Here is a 22,637-nt window from a genome sequence, read left to right as displayed (position 1 = left end):
TTTTATGAGAAACTATTTGTTCTGTAAGCCTTCACCTGAAGTACAATTAAAAAAAAAAAAATAGCCACCCCCCCCACCAAAAAAAAAATGGATTAGCTATACATACAGCTTTATATTTACTATACCTTGGATGTCATTTAATGTTGATACATATAGCTCTTCTTCAATCTTTGTGATAGTTTCATAAAATTTCATATGTTAAAAAAAAAAAAAAGACCTCTTGGCAGTTTTCTTCTTACCCATGGCAGCTGTCATTTTGTAGGGATAATGATCGATTCCAGCCACCAGAGCATGACTGTTGGGGTGGTCTGAGTTGCCATCATCAATGTTCTTTACAATGACAGCTTTGCGTCCAGAGTGGGGTCCAGCCAGGACTAGCACCACCTTCCTGGGTTTTATGAATTTGCTCATTTCAATCATAACCACTCTGACTACTTTTAAGATTTTCTATTTATCACTAGCTTTGAGCAATTTGATTATTCTTGGTATAGTTTTCTTGTTTCTTGTGCTTGAGGTTTGTTCAGTTTCTTGGATCTGTAGATTTATAGTTTTCATCAAGTTTTGACATTTTTCAGTCATTAATTCTTCAAATATATTTTCTGTCTACTCCCTTCTTCTCTTTCAGGGACTCCAACTACCTGTATATTAGACCACTTGAAGTTGTTCTATAGCTCACTGATTCTCTTTTCATTTTTTTTTAAATTCAATTTTCTTCTCTCTGTTTCATTTTGCATAGTTTCTGTTGCTATGCCTTCAAATTCACTAACCTGCTGTTAATCCCATTCAGTGTAGTTGTCATGTTAAACACTGTAGTTTTCATGTCAAGAAGTTCACTTTGGATCTCTTTTATGTTTTCCATGTATCGACTTTTTGAACGTATGGAGTATAGTTACAGTAATTGTCTTAATGCCCTTCACTTCTAGTTCTGTCATGTGTCTGTTCTAGGTCGAGTTAGAGTGATTGATTGTTCTCATTACAGGACATGTTGAATATATAAAAGAATGACTCTGAAAAAAACTAAAATTGATATTTGTGCTCAGATAAGAAAAAAAATCAGTGGAGCCAAAGGAGGCTTCACGGAGGTAGATGCTGATTTGGGTCTTAAAATATGTCAAGAATTCAGTTAGGCAAGAAAAAAGCCACCTGGTAGGGAGAATAGCCCAGATAAAGGTGAGAAGGCAGGAATGAGTATGGGCACCTTCAGCGTACAGTGCAGAGGCTCAGGAAAAATGGGAAATCAACAACTTGAGGCATTTGGAGCCTGGTGCTCCAAGCACAGCACTGAAGAAATGCTTGTTAAATTGAAATGAGGCTTTAAAGATTTCTAAGCAGGGTAATAAAACCCGTTGCCATCAAGTCGATTCCAACTCATAATGACGCTATAGGACAGAGCAGAACTGTTCCATAGGGTTTCCAAGGAGCAGCTGGTAGATTCAAACTGTCGGTCTTTTGCTTAGCAGCCCAGCTCTTAACCACTGTGCCACCAGGGCTCCATCTAAGCAGGGTAATCTCACAGAAATCCACAGTTTAGGGAAACTAACCCTGGGGACCTAGATGAAATGAAAGAAGATCAAGAGATGAGAGGTAGGAGACAGGCCCAGAGGCTGGTGTTTTAGTGCAGATAGGCAGAAATAGAAACAAGAAGAAGACAGGAGGGGGAGGGATTAGAAAAGCAGTTACTGGGGAGGGAACCTGGGTCCATAGAAAAGTAAGGAGTTTTATTTTGAACCCCAAGTTTAAGGTGTTGGGTATTCTGGGTAGAGATGTAGGGCTGCAAACTGGAGTGGAGGTCAGAACCAGATCAGATGGACTGTCCTTATTTCAAAGGTGATAGCTTGGCCCTAAACAGGAGTCCTGGTCCTCTTCCAGCACTTGTGTGATGACCTCGGAGAACTTACTTAACCTTGGTGAACCTCAGTTTTCTCATTTGCCAGCTGTCATGAGGCTTTTGTGAGGAACAAATGAGCCAATGGACATGGAAATGTTTCCATGGTTAACAAAGTAAAGGGTTTTATAAAATCAGTGATAATGATAATCATTTTTATTATTAAGCATGTGAATGAGTAACATCTTGGAGGAAGACAGCAGAGAGAGAAGATCAGAGACCCCAAGGTTAAAACTTGGAGGAATTTCACAGTATCTTGTCCAAAAGAAAAGTCCGTGATGGAGGCAGAGGTAAACTTGGAGAGGTAAGAAAATATCAGTATAGGGTAGTGCTTTGGGATGGGCTCTGCATATTATTAGAAATTCAGGTGGTCAATAAACACATATGAGAGGTTCTGGGAAGCTTGGATATGATAGGTTTACTTTCAGAATCAGAATCAACATGCAATGGAGAAAACATCCTCCTGCAGAGGTCACTGCCCTGATCTGAGAAACTCCCAGATCAATCAAATGGCTGAAAGGTCACCTTAGGGAACACCTGAAATCCTCAACTGTTTGCTATCCATCTTGAAGAAAGAGTGTGTTAGCAAGAGGGGGTAGTCTGTTTGGTGCCTATTTTCCATCTCCAGCTCCCAGCCCTAATTCACACCCTTTTTCTTATCTGATCACCCTCACTTGTCCAGCATCCCAACCTTCAGTGTCTCCCTTCATGAAGTCTGTTCTCCAGATTGATCCTTCTAAAACAAAAATCTGACATGTCACTCACCTGCTCAAATCCCTTCCATAGCTCCCCATTGCCTCAGGTCGTACTCCTTAGACACACAAAACCCTGTTTCCATAATCTGATTCTACCTTTCTGGTTTTCTCTCCTGCCACTCCCACGGGTACCCTCTGCTCCAGCCAGACTTCACTTAGCAGTTTCAAACCACAGCCACCCTGGGCCCTCATCACTCCCTGTCACTGCAAGTGTTGTTTCTCCCTCTAGGATGCCCTCCTAGACTTAACTTGGAAAGCCTTTCTTAGCCCTAGGCTGAGCCAGATGCCCCGTGCCATACCCATGTCACGTCTTTCTCTCATACGGATCCTAGTGAGGGCAGGAGAGATCAGTATCTCTTTTCTCTGTACAGTCCCTCCCGCACCAGATTTTCCCAAACAAACTCTGATTTCAAGTCACCTTTCCTGTTGTCAGTCCACTTGTCCCGATCTGAAGTTAGGAAAAATACGGTTTCAAAAATACACAACTGTAGCTTGGCCATGGGATAGAGACTAGGCACGGAGCTCCCTAGCCGGAGCGCTCCACTTGCAGTTCCTGAGGCGGCCTCCAGGGGCCGCCGGCCTCTTTGTTTTCCTTTCTCGCCCGGGGTCGGGGTCGGGGCCGGAGGCCTGCAGAGCGCATGCTCTGGGGCAGTTCGCGGCCGGGCCTGAGAGCGGTGGAGTTCCTTGTATCCGATCTGCGCCCAGGTAGGTCGCGCTGGAGACGGGCCGAGGGTTGGGCGAAGGGCTGCGAGCAGGACTGCCATAGCCCGAACACGGGCTGCTCCGGCGGCGGGCGGGGGCCGTTGCTCGCGCGCGCCCGGGTCGCGCGGTGCTGGCACCACGTGAAGCCGGGCGGCAGGACCGCGCGGGTGCGGGCGCGCACTGCTACCGCCCCGCGTGGCATCCGGGGGCCAGTCGGACCCTTCTCGTCTCAGCAAGGGACGCGCGACCCCTCTGCGCCCGCGGCTCGCACGCCAGCCCCGCGGCGTCCGCGCGGGCGGGAGATTCAAACTTCCCGAGCGCGGCGGCCGGCCAGCCGGACGACGGGGCGGAATGCACGCGGCTGCGGCGCTCCAGCCTCGCTCGCCTGAGTGGCCTCTTCGGCCCGGGGTGCGCAGACACGCGCACCTCCTAGACTGGGGCTGGCCGCCCTGGCGAGGGCTGTTTCCGGGGCGGAAAAAGTGATTTCTTCCTGCATTGGAGAAAGCAGTTTGCAGAGCACGGAAGGAATCCTGCCGGGAGAGGGGTTGCTTTAGAAACTCGAGGGTAGGCAGGTGAGGGGCTACTGCTGGGAACCAAGAGGAAGACTTTTGACCCATTGAAGAGGTGTGCTGTGATCTCCGCATCAGCTCGCTCTGTCAACAGATTACTTACTGGCCGTTTACTGTGTGTCGCTCTTGCAGGGCTGGGGAACAATGGTGAGAAGGGCCCCGTGTGGCCTGTATGTAGCTCCTGGTCTCTCTGGGGAGACCTCATGTGGGTTCCCTGGAGCCCTGGTGGCACAGCGGTTAAGAGCTCAGGTTGCTAACCAAAAGGTCAGTAGTTTGAATCCACCAGCCGCTCCTTGGAAACCCTGTGGGACAGTTCTACTCTGTCCTGTAGGGTCGCTATGAGTCGAAATCGACTCAGCAATGGGTTTAATTTGGGTTTTGGTCACGTGGGTTCCCAGTTTGGGTCCAGTGTAATTACCGAGGTATGCCCTTGGAATTTTGGGCGCTGCTGCCAGTAAGTCATTCATTCATCTGATATTAATTGAGCTCCTCTAACCAAGTGTGACTTCTGCCCTAGTAGAAGATAAGTGTGTGGAGTGTTAAGGGAACACTGAGGGGTACACCCAGCCTTGCATAGTAGGGCCAGGAGTGAGGTGAGGTAACTCTTGAACGGGGTTTTGAAGGAACAGTAAGAGTTAGGGAGGTATGTGTACTGTGGGTGAAGGGGTTAGGGTGATCAGGTAGGGGCACGGCACATGCAGAGACATGGAGGTATAGGTGAGTGTTCTGATCAGGATACCACAGGTGTTTCAGTCTGACTGGAGCACAGCGTGTGAGGAGAGGAGAAACAAGATGATATATAATTGGAGGAGGCAGGGACCAAGCCATGAAAGGTAAAGGAGGCAGGAAGGTTTCCTCCAAAAAGGCCTATGAGTAGAGTCTGGGAAAATAAGTTAGGAGTTCACCAGGCTCCTATTGCAAAGACATCTCAAGAGCAGGAATCCTGTTTTGTTCAGCTTTGTAACTTCCAATTCCCAAGCCTTATGCCTGGTGGTTCAGTGGTTAAAGAGCTTGGCTACTAACTGAAAGGTCCACAGTTCAAACCCACCAGCCACTCCGAGGGAGAAAGATGTGGCAGTCTGCTTCCGTAGAGGTTACAGCTTTCGAAACCCTATGGATCAGTTCTACTCTGTCCTATAGGGTTGGTATGAGTTGGAATCGACTCGATGGCAATAGTTTTGGTTTGGTTTTAGTTGCCTTATCTGTAAAATGAATGTAGGAGGCATGTCGTGAGGATTACTGATATCCTACGATTTCCATAAGGCAGTGGTTCGAAGCATCTGGTGATAAGTGTGGCCTCTTTCCTCAGAAAAATGAACACATATAGGCCCAGGCACAAGTCTGCAAGCAAGGGAACCCCAGGTGAAGAGCTCTTCATGCAAAGTGTACCAGCTCTGTGCCTGGCACATAGCAGGAGCTCAGCAGATGTTGACAGATGAGCCCCTCTCCTCCCTTCCCTCCTCGGGACTTTTCACACAAAGAGATTGTTCAACCTCTGAGTCTGGCAGGCAAGTGTCTGCCTCTTGGCATGGAGGAGCAAGGGGACAGCTGCTATAGTCAGAGAGGACTTTATCCCCCTTTAAAGAAATGAGGTTGTGGTGAGGTGAGGTGACAGGGTCACAGCAGGAACACGATGCCCTCCTGGAAGGCTATCTAGTCTGATCTGCCTCTCCTCTTCTTCATTCAACAAATGAGGAAACTGAGGCCCAGAGAGACGAAATGTGTGTAGAGGGGTGGAGTGGGAGGGTGTTCTGGCTGTGGTTGGGAGTGGTTAGGAAACTTGGGATTTCATTTTACCTCTGTGTCCTGGGGCCATCACTGCCCTTTCTTGAGCCTCAGCTTCCTTATCTATAAAACCTGTGTGTGTGTATGTGTGATCATACCCACCTCAGAGGGCAGATGGAAGCATTCTAGGAGAGACTGCCCATTAGTGGAAGTCGATTCTGTATCAGACTTTTAATTATTTGTGAATACTATGTCTCGCTCTTATCCCAGATTTTAAGCTCCTTGAAGATGGAAGCTGTGTTTATCCAAGGATGGGAGTTGGGAAGGGACAGAAAACTACTCCTTATGCCCAGCCCAGACACTCATTGTCTCCTTAAAAATATACCCAGAGCAATTAAAGAGTCTGTAAAAAGGACTAACTTGTGCAGATAGAGGGCTCAGGAAAGGTGTGCGTCAGGGTTGTATCCTTTCACTATACTTATTCAATCTGTATGCTGAGCAAATAATCTGAGAAGCTGGACTGTCTGAAGAAGAACAAAGCATCAGGGTTGGAGGAAGACTCATTAACAACCTGCGATAAACAGGTAACACAACCTTGCTTGCTGAAAGTGAAGAGGACTTGAAGCCCTTATTGATGAAGATAAAAGACTACAGCCTTCAGTATGGATTACACCTCAACATAAAACCAAAATCCTCACAACTGGACCAATAAGCAATATCATGATAAATGGAGAAAAGATTGAAGTTGTTGAGGATTTCTTTTCACTTGGATCCGCAATCAACACCCACAGAACCACAGTCAAGAAATCAATAGACATATTGCATTGGACAAATCTGCTGCAAAAGACCTCTTTAAAATGTTAAAAAGCAAAGATGTCACTTTGAGGACTAAGGTGTGCCTGACCCAAGTCATGGTATTGTCAGTCACCTCATATGCATGCAAAAGCTGGACAATGAAGGAGGAAGACCAAAGAAGAATTGATGCATTTGAATTATGGTGTTGGTGAAGAATATTGAATATTCCATGGCCTGCCAGAAGAATGAACAAACCTATCTTAGGAGAGGTACAGCCAGAATGCTCCTTAGAAGTGAGGGTGATGAGACTGTGGTACGTACTTTGGACATGTTATCAGGAGGGACCAGTCCCTGGAGAAGACCATCATGCTTGGTAAAGTAAAGGGTCAGTGAAAAAGAGGAAGACCCTCAACGAGATGGACTGACACAGTGGCTGCAACAATGGGCTCAAACATAGCAACAATTGTGAGGATGGCGCAGGACCAGGCAGTGTTTCATTCTGTTGTACATAGAGTCTCTATGAGTTGGAACTGACTCGATGGCACCTAACAACAACAATAGTGCCCCCTCATTGCCTGCCCTGCCTCAGTGATTACTCACAACAGCCCATTTTAGAGATGAAGAAACTGAGGCTCAAAGAGAACTCAAGTCTGTCAGACTCCAAAGCCAGTGCTCTGTCCACCACATCAAGGAGTTGTACCCATTGTCCTTCCTCACTTCTTTTCTCACCTGTCCTACCCTCTTAGGCCCTAGCTGCTTCAGTGTTTCCTCTCTGGTCTCACCATCCTCTTCCTCTCAGTAGCCGGCTTCTGCTCTCTGCTCCTTGTTGTGTTTGGCCAAGCTCCTCTCATAGAGGAATCCTGTGGAGGCTTGCCCAGGCTGCCACAGCTCCCTGCCTTGGTCATGGCCTGCCTTAGGCAGACTTGTTTGTTTGTTTTTTATCAGTCAGATATACCTGTGTTTCTTTCCTGGCTTTCATTTACTGGCTGTGTGAACTTAGGCAAGGAAATTCACCTCTCTGAGCCTCAATTCCCTCAACTGTGAAATGAGAGTAATAGAGGGCAGTGGTAGTTCAGTGGCAGAATTCTCACCTTCCATGCGGGAGACCCAGGTTCAATTCTTGGCCAGTGCTCAAGCACAGCCACCACCCATCTGTCAGTGGAGGCTTGCATGTTGCTTTGATGCTAAACAGGTTTCAGCAGAGCTTGCAGACTAAGATGGACTAGGAAGAAAGGCCTGGCAATCATCTGGAGCCAGTGAAAACCCTATGATCACAACAGTATGATTCCTTGTGCATGAGGCCGCCATGAATTGGAGACTGAGTTGACAACAGTTAATGGTGCCTTCTTTGGCTTGTTGTGAGAAGTTAAGAGTTGTTGCTTACGGAGGATACAATAAGTGGCCAGGGCCCCAGTGAGGCTCATATTTTAGTCAGTAGATTGGTATGTTCAATAGACATGTAAATGAATTATGATCTAAAAGCATGGAAAAGTACAATAATAGGCTGGGTGAAAAAACAGGAAACAGAATTATGTTAGTAAATTGGTGCTAACGATGGGCTGACCTGTGGGCAAGGCCTAATGTGGAGACAGAAAAATAAGGACTATATGAAGTGGTTCGTATGATGGGGCATTAACAAAAAATTCAATATTGTGGCTTGAAACCAACTCAGTCAACACCTGCTTGGCCACTTGTGTTTGGCTACCATTCTGCGGCATCTCACTGCAAGCTGGACACATCAATCTCTCTTTACAGAGGAAGAAACTGAGACTCAGACTCAGAAAGGTGAAATGTCTTGCCCAAGACTGGAAGAGAAAGACAAGATTTGAACCAAGTTGATGGGACTCCAGAGACCCTGAATGTTGTAAGAGATTCTGTTGTAAGCTTCTGTCACACTTCTTCCTCACACTCCACCAGTCTCTCAGCCTGCTGGTGAACTGTCTCTTATACTCATAGCCTCAAGCCCATAAAAAAGAAACAACAGTAGCTTGTCTCTGGTCTCCCTCCCAGGTGCAACTAACTGTTGCAGGTCATTCTGATGAACTGATGGCAGATTTGCCTTGGGCATGGCAGGGCCCTGGACACAATGAACTGGCTGCCAGCCTGGCCAGGGGTGCAAGTTGCCTGCCTGAACAAGGGGATACCTGTTATATATATATATATACATATATATACACACACACACAGACATATATATATATATATCGTACACCCCTAACCCATCCAACTCTGCCTACTTAGTCTCCTCTTGCGTGGCTTGCAATGAGTACTTCAGACTTAACAAGAGCACCTGGCAAATGGAGCTCCAGGTATCTCCTCTCAGACCTGTTTGTCCCACAGTGTTCTCCTTCTTACTAAATGGCCGTCTGTCAACCTAGTCATTTAAGCCAAAGCCTGAGAGTCTTTAGGATCAAACAGTGATTCTTGATTCCTCCCTCTTCCTCACTCCCCACGTCTAATCAGTCAGTAATTTAAGATCTGTTTTGTCTGTTTTTCTCTGTTGCCTTAGACCAAATCAAGTCACTATCATCTCTCACTTGGACGTCTGCAGTAGCTTTCTAAAAGAAGTCTGCCCACTTCCACTGTTAGGGACCTTTGTAATCCATTTCATTTCCTTTACAATGGGCAGAACAATTTTATTTTTTGCCACCATTATTGCTCTCCTTTTCTAAAATATTCCACCATTAATGTAAACTCAGTGCCCCTCAAACAAAAATTTCCCCTATCCTCTTCCCTCCCACCCCTTGTCACTACTAACAATCTTTGGTTTCCATATATTTGCTTATTTCATGTAAGTGAAATCATACAGTATCTGTCCTTTTGCAGCTGACTTCTTTTACTCAGTATGTTTTCAAGGTTCATCCATGTTGTGACCAGGGCTTCCAGCCTGTTTGAAGCAGTTCAGTCATGGCCTATGGAAACAAGGACAGTGTAAGCGTTCACCTAGCAACCAAGTCTCTTGCGCCTGGCTTTTGACCAGAGTAGGGAGTAGGAAATAGGCAGTGGTGCCCCGCTTAAAGATGGTGCCTGACCACACTTCTTTGAATATGTGTTGCTCTCCACAGTCCTGCTAATAATCCAGTCTCCTGCATCAGGCTCCTGAAAGTTTCCTGATGCAGGAGATTGGATTATTGGCAGGACTGTGGATAGCAACACACATTCAAAGTGATGCGGGGTACCAGTGCCTATCTCCTACTTGGGTCAAAAGCCATTGCACAAGAGATTTGGTTGCTATGCAATGCATAGACTGCCCTTGTTTCAGTTGGCCATGGCTGAGCCACTCAAACCAGTTTGAAGCCCCTGGTTGTGGCATGCATTAGAATTTCATTTCTCTTTATGGCTGCGTAATATTCCATTGTATGTATGTATATGCCACGTTTTGTTTATCCATTCATCTGTTGATGGACATTTCGGTTGGTTCCATCTTTTGCCTATTGTGAAAAGTGTTGCAATGAACATTGGTGTACAGGTTGCTGTTTGTGTTCCTGCTTTCATGTCTTCTGGGTATATACCTAGGATTCGGATTCCTGGGTCATATATTTCTGCGTTCAACGTTTTGAGGAACTGCTGCCAAACTGTTTTCCACAGTGGCTGTGCCATTTTACATTCCCACCAACAGTGGATGAGGGTTCCAGTTTCTCCACAACCTCACCAACACCTGTTGTTTTCCATTTCTTTGATCATTGCCATTCTAATGGGGGTGAGGTGATATTTCATTGTGGTTTTGATTTGCATTTCCCAAATGGCTAATGATGCTGAATATCTTTTCATGTGCTCATTGGCTATTTGAATGTCCTCTTTGGTGAACCATCTGTTTAAGTCCTTTGCCCATTTTTTTATTGGAATTTTTTGTCTTTTTGTTAAGTCATAGAAATTTTATATATATATATGGGATATTAGGCCTTTATCCAATATATATGGTTTCCTGAAAATATTCTACCAATCTGTAGGTTATCTTTTCACTTTATTGACAGAAATAAAGCCAAATCCATTGCCATTGAATTGATTCTGACTCCTAGTGACCCTACAGGACAGAGTAGAACTGCCCCATAGGGTTTCCAAGGAGTAGCTGGTGGATTAGAACTATTGACCTTTTGGTTAGTAGGCGAGCTCGTAACCACTGTACTACCAGGGCAGCCAAGAAAATCCTATGGAGCAGTTCTACTCTGTAACGTGGGATCGCCAGGAGTCAGAATCAACTCCATGGCAAAGCGTTTGGTTTTGGTTTGGTTTACTGTGCTAAATGTTAAGTGAGTGGACTATCTCATTTTGACAGAACACTCTTTTAAAAATGCAAATCTGATGAAGATATTCTCCTACTTAAACTTTCCAGGGGTTGCCCTCCAAGGCCTTGCATGATCTGGCCCTTGCCTACCTTTGACTACTTAGCCGATTATTCTCCAGCTTCAGCCTCACTGGCCTCTCCAGGTTCCTAAACACACTGCATCGTTTACTGGAACACTTTTTCTCTCTTCCACAGCTTAGCTTAAATGTCACTGCATGACCACTCCCCTACCCTACCTCCATGTTATTCTCTTATCATGTAACCTTGCTTATCGTTCATGTAGCACCACCTGTAATTTTTTTTTTTTTCCCCACTAGAGGGTAAGCTCCATGAGACTAGGGAAGGGGTTACTCTCCTTGTTACTTGCTATACCACCTGGCTCAGAGCTAAGCTGTGGATAATAGGCACTCAATAAATATTTGTGGAATGAATGAATAAATGCTACCATTTATTGAGTACTTACTGTGTGCTTGGGACTGCAATGTCCTTTACAAACAATATTTCATTCAGTCTTGACAACAGTCCTGAAAAGTAGCCTTTGCACCCCCTTTTACATTGAAGAGACAGAGGTGAAGGCTGCTGACCAACCATGGTCACAAGAGCATGGGCAAACAAGTGGGAGCTCCCTCTAATCCCAAAGAATGTGCATTTTTAGTGTGGGAAAGGGAGTCTCAAAGAGGCCTTTGGAGGGAGGGGGGGAGTCCCATCCCTGAGAGAATGAAAATTGGGTGCAGCTCAGAACTGACACTTCATCAGAGTTACTACTGGGCCAGTCACAACCTGTACAAGTTCAACCTGCAGAGGTTCCACCTACCCAGGCTCAGCAGGATTCCAGGCCCTTGGCCACATCCTCATATTCGGTATTTTGTCCTCCTCCCCCAGGATAGTAGGCAGAAAAGGAAGAGTGCCTAGAAATGCTGGGACTACTGGCCTTGTGTTTGCATACCATGAAGTGGGAAGCTGGAGAGGCTGAGGCCCCAGGACCTATTAGAAGGAAGGAATGTGAAATGGGTGGGATAGCTGGCTGGTCCCACAGCTGAGCCTGAGGGCTTTTGGGGTTCTTGTTCCGTTTGTAGCCTTGGGCAGAGTCTCTGTCCTTCTTTGGCCCTCAGTTGCCTCATCTCTAAAATGGGAAGAGGTGGGTTACATTAGATCATTGGTTCCCAAATAGGCTATGCCTGAGAATTACCTGGGGTAGGGCCTAGTCATTATAATAACCCAGTAAGATTGATTTATTGACCAAATACTATGTAAGTACTTTTATACTATTAGCTGATTTAATCTGCACATTCTCGCAACACCCTACACATTTAGCCCTACACTTCACAAAGGTGTAGGTACTACAATAAAGCCTGCAAAAGCTAGAACCCGTGTAAGGCGGAAACTTGTCAGAGACGGAAGACTCAAATATTTTCCACTAAAACAAGCGATAGAAACGTGGTAAGACTGCATCCCGTCAAAGGCGGAAAACTTGCAAGACCTGGAAAAACAAGGCAGTCCCGTCGAATTCTGGCTCTCACAGGTTTCACTATGTTATTACCTGCTTTTTACTGGTGAAAAGAGTGAATCTCAAAGAGATTAAATAACTGCCCAAGGTCAAACAGCTAGAAAGTAGCTGCACTTTGTTTTCGGTGGTGACCTTATGTATAACAGAATGAGAGACATTGCCTGGTCCTGTGCCATCTTCATGAACATTGGCATGTTTGAGCCCATTGTTGCAGCTGTTGTGTCCCTCCAGCCTGAGGGGCTCATTTTCCAGAACTATGTCGGACAGTATTCTGTTGTGATCCATATGGTTTTCATTGACTAATTTTCAGAAGTAGATTGCCAGGCCTTTCTTTGTAGTCTGTCTGAGTCTGGAAGCTCCACTGAAACCTGTCCACCACGGGTGACCCTGCTGGTATTTGAAATTCCGGTGGCATAGCTTCCAGCATCATAGCAACACACAAGCCAGCACAATATGACAAACTGACAGACTTTAGTAATCACCTAATGCTATAGCACCTCTGTATCTGGATTGCTGCGAAGTACCCCCACCCCCAAGGATCCATTCCAGAGTGTTCATAGTCCAGGGTTTGGAAACCCCAGGATTAGACAACTATGTCTTTTATGTCCTCAAAGACCAGAGCTTAACAATGATTTATTTCCAGAGTTGCGATCGGGATTGGAGGGAGGCTTTAGATACAATTTGGGCTGGACTGGAATCTGGGCAGCTGGGGAGATTGTCCCTGTTCCCAGAAGCCGTGGGAAGACCTGGAGGAGGCAGCAGCAGCAGCCAGTTGGGGTGGGGCTTAGGACTGAGGTTTTCAGCTGCCCTGGATCTTCCTTCTTTCTTATCACCCATAGGTGATTTCTCCCTCTTTTTTAATACTTGGTGTTTGTATGTAAGCGTGGCTGTGTGTGTCCTTTTTAACCTCTTGTTGGACTGTTTAGGAAAGCCAAAGCTAGGCTTCTCCCAGGAGTGACACTTCTGGATCAAATGGCAGGAATGGTCTGGTTTGATTTTATTTAGTGAAAGTAGCTATTTTTTGGTCGGATTATAACAGTACTGGTTATTACTGGTTATCTTGGGGTTGGGGAGCGTTATAAGGGCACTTCATTTAATGTCACTCTTCAATGTTTACCTTTTTTTACAATCAAGTAAGAAAAATAAATGCAACATTTCTTATTAAACATCTTAGATAATATAGGAAAGTACAAAGAAAAAACTAAAAGTTGTCCATAATCCAGTTTGCCAGCAGTTACCATTTATTAATATTGAATGTATTTCCTTCCATTTTTCTATGCATATTTTTACATATGTGTATATATGTTTTTTCTTTTTTTCCAAAAATGGGAAGACAGACTGTTTTTCAATCTGCTTGTTCTACTTGGCAATTGTAAAGATCTAGTGAAGATATTCCTATTTGATAAATACATCTCTAAAAGCATCACTTTTAATGGCGTCATGGTATTCTATCATGAATATACCAGATATTGCCCCGCCAACCCTTACTTTTGAGCATGGGTTGCTCCATTTTTTGTTGCTTTGTTTTGTTTTTAATGTTGTGAAGAATGCAGTAGAGAATATTTGTTGAAGCTAAGTCTTTGGGTGCATCCATTATTCTGTTCTTGGGATAAATTCCAAGAAGTGGAATTGTTGGGCAGTTCCTTTCACCTTTTTGGGGGCTTCTGATACATACTGCCTAATTGGAGCAGGAGAAATTTTGCCTTTTCTGACATGAAGTATATGGCTCGGTTTTTCAGGAGAGGAACATGCCACCCAAGCGCATAGCTAAGAGAAGATCACCCCCAGAAGATGCCACCCCCAAAAGCAAGAAAGTGAAGGGTAAGATGACCTTGGCCTATGACTGGGGCAGCTGTCCAGGAATCTGGGTGCAGGTGGCCTCCTGGAGCTCCAGGATCTGGGACAGGGCTGCTTCCTGTCTAATATTGGAAGCCGAGGGGCCTGGATGTCCAGGGACCCCACTCAACTGGACGGCCCTCTATAGCTCATTGAATCCTACCCTCTGGGAATCATAAGGAGAAAAGACTTGCCTAATAGAACCCAGGAAGTACTGGAAAAACTAGATCCCAGGGCTTTGGCCCAGGCAGTAGTGCATACTGGTTAGGACCATTCATTTCCAGGCCTGGGTTCTAATTGTGGCTCTGCCACTTTCTGGCTGTGTGACTTTGGGCAAGACACTTAACCTCACTGAGCTTGGATTACCCCCTTCATAAAATAAAGGGATAACAGCACCAACCTCATCGGGCAGTTGTGAGGATTAAATGAGATAATGTCCTGGCAACATTTGGGAGGTGGCTGTGGTTTCCTTTCTCCTGGGACTCTGGCGGCGGGTGGGGAGGAAAGAAATCTGCTCCCAACCTGGGAAGTAGGGGAGTGTGGGCCCGCTGCATACTCAGACAGTATCTGTCTTTTGCAGACCCTCGTAACCAGGCAGTGAGGGCCGCCGCCCCCCACCGTGTTGCCGGCGCCCGCTCCTGCCAAGGTGCCTACGGGCCCAGCCCTCCTGACCAGAAAACCCGACCAGGTGGCTCCCTGCCCAGCGTAGCCTCTGCGCAGCCGTGGCCACACCCCCGGGGCGGAGGGCTGGACGCCAATGGCTGTCCGGGGCCTTGGGCGGGCAACTTCCATTGGCCAGCAGAGGGCCCAGTGCCGCCCATGACTGGCCCGTATCTCTCTTCGCAAACGCCTCTGTCGTCACTTTTTCCTGCCCCTTTCTCCAGCTTCATGTCTGCTCCCGGGATAGGGACATAAGGGGTTAGTCAGTTCTGTGAATATGCCCAGGAGTTGAAAATCACAGCCTGGTGGGTGGGAGGGATCAGATGGAGGTTGGGGACTTTGCTCTGACCCACGTAATCTCCCTTGGTTTCGGTGCAAGCTCTACTACTAATTAGCTGTATGGTCCTGGGAAGGTCACTTAACCCCTCTAAGGCTCTGTCCCCGTTACTATTAAACAGGATCCTAAATATGGAAGGTCTGCAGCATAATTTGGAGAAGTAGCACGGTGGTTAAGAGATCAGCTGCTAACCAAAAGGTGGGCAGTTCGAATCCACCAGCCACTCCTTGGAAGCCCTCTGGGGGCAGTTCTGCTCTGTCCTGCAGGGTCGCTGTGAGTCGGAATCGACTCGATGGCAATGGGGTTTTCAACAGGTAGCATAATTTGGGGGACTCCAGAGCAATTTAACATTAGTGGAGTAAGCAGTCAGTAAAGGGTAGACATTATTATCTGAGCCCTGACTGTAGGCACCATGGCTCCTGACCAAAAACATAGTTAATCAGGAAGTCTATCTTGTGCCTTCCCTGTTCTTTTCCCTTCCCCACCAAGACTCATTTCACAATATTATGTCTCCTTGTTTCCATCTCTTCCCTATCATGTTAATAATGTGCTCAGTTATTAATCTCCATAAAAACCATATGAGATAAGTACTCTTTTCTCCTAGTACCTATGAAACAGGATCAAAAAGGTCATAGTAGGGGCTTGAACCCAGGTCTCTATGATCCTAAAGCCCATGCAGTCACCTCTTTCTCCTGTCATCCCTCACACTCAGGGCTATCTTTTCTACCCCTCAGTCTCTCATAGGTCCCACAGCACAGAACCAGGCATGGTACTGACACTGGGCCAGGGTGATGTGGGCCAGCTGGGGCTGGGTGAGAATGTGATGGAAAGGAAGAAGCCAGCCCTAGTGCCCATTCCAGAGGATGTTGTTCAGGCTGAGGCCGGGGGCATGCACACAGTGTGTCTAAGCAAGACTGGCCAGGTAGGTTGGGAGTGGTGGGGCAGGGGTGGACAGGGCTTGGGGTGGGGATGCGTGGTGCCAGAGCTTTGAGCCACACTCATTTCTCTGGATATGGAGCTGGCTAGCCAAGCAGGGAATGGCCTAAACAAGAAGGGACTGAGATGCCAGACCTTGTACTAATGGAGGTATCCTGGGCACAGATCTACTCCTTCGGCTGCAATGATGAAGGTGCCCTGGGAAGGGACACATCATTGGAGGGCTCAGAGACGGTCCCTGGGAAAGTAGACCTGCAGGAGAAGGTGGTACAGGTATCAGCAGGAGACAGTCACACAGCGGCTCTCACCGAGGATGGCCGTGTCTTCCTCTGGGGCTCCTTCCGGGTAAGGCTAGTCTGGAAGACTGCATGGGTCCTGTGGGCAGAATTAATCAGTGGGACCCCAAATATAATCTACCTCCATGCCCCCATGGTACTTACTGGTGGGGAAATCAAGGCTCATATCTCTGGCTTTTTCACCTAGTTCTGTCCACACCATCTGGCTGCTTCCTTGACTCTGATGTCATGAAGCAGGCAGGTTAGGAAAGGGGTGGGTCAAGGATACCTTTGGGCTGAGGCTGATCCAGTAAGCCTGCTCCCTTCACCCATCTCTCTGCCTCCAGCCTCCCCCTCCCCTTTCCAGCCCTCTTCCCTCAAAAGAGGTTTGGGTAGTTGGGGGTATTGTCACATCCCAGAGTTTACAAGGCAGAAGAGTATATGTAAAAAGCAGATTTAGCATTAAAAATGCTTTGGTACTTTGGCATTTATTTCAAAATGTCAAAAATAAAGAAATCTAATGAGGTTTTTCTATTTTACAAAAAAGGGGGCTATTTAAAAAAAAAATTTTATGGAGAATTTCAAGCATATATAAAAATAACCAGAATAGTATATTGAACCCTCATCTACTCACTGCACAGCCTCAACAGTTGTCAACTCGTGGCCAGACATTTCATCTCTACTCCTTTCCACTCTCTGACTCCTGTTATTTTAATGCAACTCCCAGACCACATATGACTTTATTCATAAGTATTTCAGTATGTGGCCTGGTTCCTACGCACCTCCCCGTCTCCATCCCGCAACTGCCCTTGACCAGACAGCTCTGTGGCTGCCTGCATTCCTGGATTGGGCTGGCGAGGGCAGGCAGGCTTGGCTGATAAGTGCTCTGCCCCTCCCTCCAGGACAATAATGGAGTGATTGGGCTCTTGGAGCCCATGAAGAAGAGCATGGTGCCTGTGCAACTGCAGCTGGATGTGCCCGTGGTGAAGGTGGCCTCTGGTGAGCTGGGGTACTTGGCCTGGGTAGGAGTTAAGGAACTCTGTTCTGGAGCTGGCCCATCCATGGGCCTGACAAGCCTTGCATCCCCTGCCTTCCTGTCTCCCTCAGGAAACGACCACCTGGTGATGCTGACGGTTGATGGCGACCTCTACACCTTGGGATGCGGCGAGCAAGGCCAGCTGGGCCGTGTGCCTGAATTATTTTCTAACCGTGGTGGCCGGCAGGGTCTTGGTAGGTGGCTTTGGCAGTTCTGGCAGGGCAGCTTGGCAAGCTCCCCCCACCTCCACCACCCCCAGTGGGGCCCAAGGCAGGACAGGAGAGAGATTCCCTGTGCCTGCTCAGGCCGTGACATCAGAAAGACCTGTGGTGACAGTTAAGAGCTCAGACTTTTGAACCAGTCTACCCTGGCTTTAAATACTGATTCTGCTACCTAGCAGCTGTGAAACCCTGGACATAGTCTCCTCCTCTCTAAAATGTGGGTAATATTTGTATCTACCTTATCGGGTTGTGAAGTTAGATGAGTTAATGTAGAAGAGTGGCCAGCAAGTGCTAAGTGCCATGTAAATGTTAGCTCTGTGGCTATGGGAAGGAGCCCTGGTGGGACAATGGTTAAGCACTCCGCTGCTAACCAGAAGGTTGGCGGTTCAGACTCACCAGTGGCTCCACAAGAGAAAGGCCTGGCAATATGCTCTCGTTAAAAATTGCAGCCTAGAACACCATATGGGGCAGTTCTTCTGTGTCACATGGGGTCACTGTGAGTCAAAATTGACTCAACGACACCTAATGACAATAATGGCTGTAGGAGTCTGAGCAAGACATGTGTACTGTGTTGGCCTCAGTTTTCTCTTCTGTGAAGAGGTTAAGTCTCTGGTTGGTTTCCCCCTGAGAGCTTTAGTAATAGAGAGGAAACGGGCTCAGGGAGGCAGAGGGAAAAAAGGCTATGTGGGTCTGTCTGCTACTAACCCTGGCTTCCCTTCTGCCTGCAGAACGACTGCTTGTCCCCAAGTGTGTGATGCTGAAATCCAGGGGAAGCCGGGGCTATGTGAGGTTCCAGGATGTCTTCTGTGGTGCCTACTTTACCTTTGCCATCTCCCATGAGGGCCATGTATACGGCTTTGGTCTCTCCAACTACCATCAGCTTGGTGAGTATGGAGTCCAGCATCAGGCATTGCCCAGAGCAACGTTGGTTCCAATCCTAGCTCCTCATCTCCTTCGCTGTGTACCCTTGGCGGGATTACCTTACCCCTCAGGGCCACAGGTTTGTAAAGTGAGAATTTTCATATCTGGTGAGGAGAGAGGGTGGCCTCATTTGGGGAAGGGATGAGAAGGGCAGCTCCTTGAACATCTTCATCACCGATGGCTCTATCTCGACCTTCTGCACGCCCCACCAGGAACCCCAGGCACAGAATCTTGCTTCGTACCCCAGAACCTGACATCTTTCAAGAACTCCACCAAGTCCTGGGTGGGCTTCTCTGGTGGCCAGCACCATACAGTCTGCATGGATTCAGAAGGTGGGACCTCCAGGTCTTCCCTGGGTTGAGGGTGGAGTGTTCCCTGGGCCTGAGCCTGGTTAGACTCCAGAGACCATGTCCTTGGAACCTGGCCCTGCTTGCTGGGTTGGGCCAGACATGGGTCCATGAGGCCACCTCCTTCCCCCTAGAGTCCTGGGGCTCTTTCAAGTGTGAGCTCACTGGAGGCCTATGTGAGGGCCTATGTGGAGGTTCTCCCAGGCCTACCCCAAAACTGGGAAGAGAATGAAGGCCTCCTTCTGACCACCCTGCAAGTGGGGGCCAAGCTCCCACCATCATGAGAACTTACCTGGCCACACCACCTAGTTTGCCTGGAGCATGCCTTCTGCTATGGCTCATTTCTCTCCCTCCTCCCACAGGAAAAGCGTACAGCCTAGGCCGAGCTGAGTATGGGCGGCTGGGCCTTGGGGAGGGTGCTGAGGAGAAGAGCACACCCACCCTCATCCCCAGGCTGCCTGCTGTCTCCTCAGTGGCTTGTGGGGCCTCTGTAGGGTATGCTGTGACCAAGGATGGTGAGTGGGGCTGACCACAGTCAATCTGGCCAGGGCCTTGGGGTTGTGATTCTTAACCAGACTCCCTGGCAGGCTCAGATGTCCACCATGAGATGGAGTTGAGATGAGGAGAGCAGTGTTTGGAATGTATCTTAGTTATCTAGTGCTGCTGTAACAGTGGATGGTTTAACAAAGAAAAATGTATTCTCTCACAGTCTAAGAGGCTAGAAGTCTGAATTTAGGGCACTAGCTGCAGGGAAAGGCAGTCTCTCTCTCTCTCTCTCTCTCTTTCTTTCCCCTCTGTCGGCTCTGGGGGAGAAGGTCCTTGTCATCAGTCTTCGCCTGAGTCTAGGAACTTCTCAGGGCAGAGACCCCGGGTCCAAAGGACGTGTTCTGCTCCCGGCACTTCTTTCTTGGTGGTAACGAGGTCCCTCTCCTCTCTGCTTGAGTCTCTCTTTTATATCTCAAAAGAGATTGACTCAAGATATGACCTAATCCTGTAGATTGAATCCTCTCTCATTGACATAGCAGCCTTTAATCCTGCCTCATTAACTTCATAGAGGTTAGGATCTACAACACATAGGTAATTATATCACATCACAAAATGGTGGACACAATACTGGGAATCATGGCCTAGCCAAGCTGACACACATTTTGGGGGGACACAATTCAGTTCATAACAGGATGACACTTTTTCTTCTGATTCTCAGAAGCTTTTGCTTTAACGAACATAAAACAAGAAAACAGATTATTTTAAGAAAGGTGATTTGTTCCGTAGAGGAGCAAAAGAGCAAAGGGAAGAATAGAAGCAAAGGCCCAGAGTGGCAGTGGAACTTGAACTAAGGTCTCCAGACTCCTAATCCAGGCTTCTTTATATTCTCTACCACGGTGACCCCCTAGGATGTGCCAGCTCCACAGGGAGTTGTACTCAGAATCTTACTAGGACAAAGAAGGCTCAGTAGTCAGGGTCCCGGCCAGCATAGCAGGGATGGTGTGAACAAGTGGCCACTGAAGCCTGAGTGAGTGAGCGGGACAGCTATGGAGGCCATTAGAAGTCTGGAGGGTGGAGAGTTGCTTGATCGGGGATTATCCAGAAAGGCTTCCGGAGAAGGTGGAACTTAACTGCATCTCAAAGGTTCAATCCTTTATGAGAAGCAAAGGAGGTCATCCCAGCCAGAGGACCATCCAGAGCCATCTCAAAGGTAGCTGGTCCTGAGGAATGGGAGTGGTGTAGGGGGTTGAGGAGTGGCCAGTATACAAAGTCTTTCATGCCATGCATAGGAGCAGGGAGAAGCCTTTGGCAGTGTTTAAGGACTGCAGTCTCTTGCTCATAAAGCTTTTTTTTATGTATCGTGCCCTTGGCTTCTCCCAGCTCTCCTGAACCCCTAGGGGCTGGGACCTTGCAGGCTAGTACAAGCTAAGGCCAGAATTCACCCCCGCATCCCAGACTTCTCACAGGACATACAGAAGGGTGGAGGTGGGGATCATGGAGATAGCTGTCCCCATTTCTCTCCCTTGCAGGTCGCGCTTTCGCCTGGGGCATGGGCACCAACTACCAGCTGGGCACGGGGCAGGACGAGGACGTCTGGAGCCCTGTGGAGATGACAGGCAAACAGCTGGAGAACCGTGTGGTTTTGTCTGTGTCCAGCGGGGGCCAGCACACAGTCTTATTAGTCAAGGACAAGGAACGGAGTTGATGAAGCCCCTGAGGGCCTGGCTTCTGGCCCCTCAGCCTCCCTGATGGATCAGGGAAGCAGTGACGACTACAGGTTCCAGCAGCCCTCCCCTCAACCCTGAGCACTCTGTCATCTCTTGCCTTTTTTCTCATCAGCAGAACAGAATCCCTTTATTCTTTTTTTTCCTCCTTTCGGGGGTCATCCTGGGACCTGCAAGATGAAGGGCTGGATGGAAGAGGGGAGGGGGCTTGTGTCAGAAAGAACATTGCTCACCTCAGAGCTACATGGTTAGCCCTTTTCCCCCACATCCCTACCTCTCAGGGCCCTGGCTGGTCTTGGCCTTGCCCACCAAAAAAACAAAACTTCTCCCCTAAGGGTTTGGTGCCTACACTCTGAACAGTTTGGGCTCTATCAAGCCCTGCCCTAGTCATGTGCCACTCTTCTTGTCCCTAACAGTACACAGACAGACACATGGTACAGTCTCCAGACCCAGCTGTCATGGCTCCATGCCTTGGAGAAATTGGAGAAGGGACGGGGCTAGCCAGCCATGGGCTGCACCTATCCAAATATTTGGCTCTGAACAAGTGTCCACAGGGCAAAAAAGACAATGATCTTCCACTTGACTGAGAAAAAAGCCACCTAGTCATTCTCCCAGAAGCACAAAGCATTCTCCTGCCCCTTGGCACTGCCTGCTTATCTGACCCGTCAGACCTGCCTCACCTACATCCAAAAGCCCGAAACACAGAAAGGAAACTAGGCAGGGCAGGGCATGTGGGGACAGGGGATGGAGGGTTTTTTAAACGAACTTATAGAAATAATGAGGAAGGGTGGAGGGAGGGAGGGGGAGAGGATTGGGGGGCAGGGGCTGGTCCCAAGAAAGGGAAGCGGCAGCTTGTACAGTGGCTGAGAACATAGAAAATAGTTTTGATTTTTTTTTTAATGTAAAATATTTTGGAGGAGAGAGTGAAATCTTTTAACATTTTAAATAAATTTAGAGTTTTCTAAAAACAGGCCCCTTGTTTTCTGCACACTCCCTGCTTTTTAAAGGGAGCACCTGTTGTGTGCTGGGTGCTGTTGGGAAGGGTAGAATAAACCCATGTCTGTGAACCTGGTGCCAGGGCTAGGGCTTAAGTGATGTAAGATGCCTGAGGTGCTGGCATGTGCTGGTCAGCTGCTGACATGGTTGTTCCAAAGACTCCAGATCCACACAACCAAAGTTGATTGAGTTTTGTTTGGATATTTACGTGTTGGGAATCACTGGCTTTTTTTTTTTTTAGTTATGCTGCATAGTCAAGAGAAATGGAATGGATCTTTTAGCATCCTAATTCCAAATTGAAGTTTTTTGAGTACGGTACATCTCTAGAAATGCTTACTAAGCTTGTTCTTGTGTCCTTTTCAACAGCTGATGCAATTTTTAAAACATCATTGCACAGCAACTCTTAAGACAGTTTATGTAATTTAATGTAGACTGTTTTCACAAGCTTTTGAGCAACCAAATCATAGAGCTGACCTGTCCAGTATGGTAGCCACTAGCTACATGTGACTGTTTAAATCCGTTAAAATTTTGAAAAATATAAAGTTAACTTCTTCAGTTGCACTACCCACATTTCAGGTACTCAGTAGCCGCATGTGACTACTGACTATGGCACTGGACTATGTAAATATAGAACATTTG

At 47.4% G+C, this 22,637-nt stretch overlaps 1 protein-coding gene across 2 annotated transcripts; it reads left to right on the top strand.

Moving 5' to 3' along the window:
- The first annotated feature begins 7,651 nt into the window (after positions 1 to 7,651).
- On the top strand, positions 7,652 to 22,261 carry RCC1 (regulator of chromosome condensation 1). Of its 2 annotated transcripts, XM_004377031.2 has the most exons (11): positions 7,652 to 8,295; positions 13,963 to 14,044; positions 14,640 to 14,747; positions 15,791 to 15,978; positions 16,158 to 16,337; positions 17,170 to 17,266; positions 17,375 to 17,497; positions 18,253 to 18,408; positions 18,658 to 18,777; positions 19,155 to 19,307; positions 20,808 to 22,261. In XM_004377031.2, the coding sequence occupies exons 2-11, from the start codon at positions 13,972 to 13,974 to the stop codon at positions 20,981 to 20,983; spliced, it is 1,374 nt and encodes a 457-aa protein (XP_004377088.1). In that variant the 5' UTR covers positions 7,652 to 8,295; positions 13,963 to 13,971; the 3' UTR covers positions 20,984 to 22,261. The 2 variants fall into 2 exon arrangements, with proteins under 2 accessions (XP_004377088.1, XP_023587818.1); XM_023732050.1 differs by lacking the exons at positions 7,652 to 8,295; positions 13,963 to 14,044; positions 14,640 to 14,747 and having other exon boundaries at positions 15,072 to 15,978; positions 17,170 to 17,497.
- Positions 22,262 to 22,637: the final 376 nt, after the last annotated feature.

The sequence above is a fragment of the Trichechus manatus genome, unplaced genomic scaffold (assembly GCF_000243295.1).
Source record: "Trichechus manatus latirostris isolate Lorelei unplaced genomic scaffold, TriManLat1.0 scaffold00048, whole genome shotgun sequence".
NCBI lineage: Eukaryota > Metazoa > Chordata > Mammalia > Sirenia > Trichechidae > Trichechus > Trichechus manatus.
Note: the sequence above shows the minus strand (reverse complement) of the source record. Positions and strands in the feature narration are given on the sequence as shown.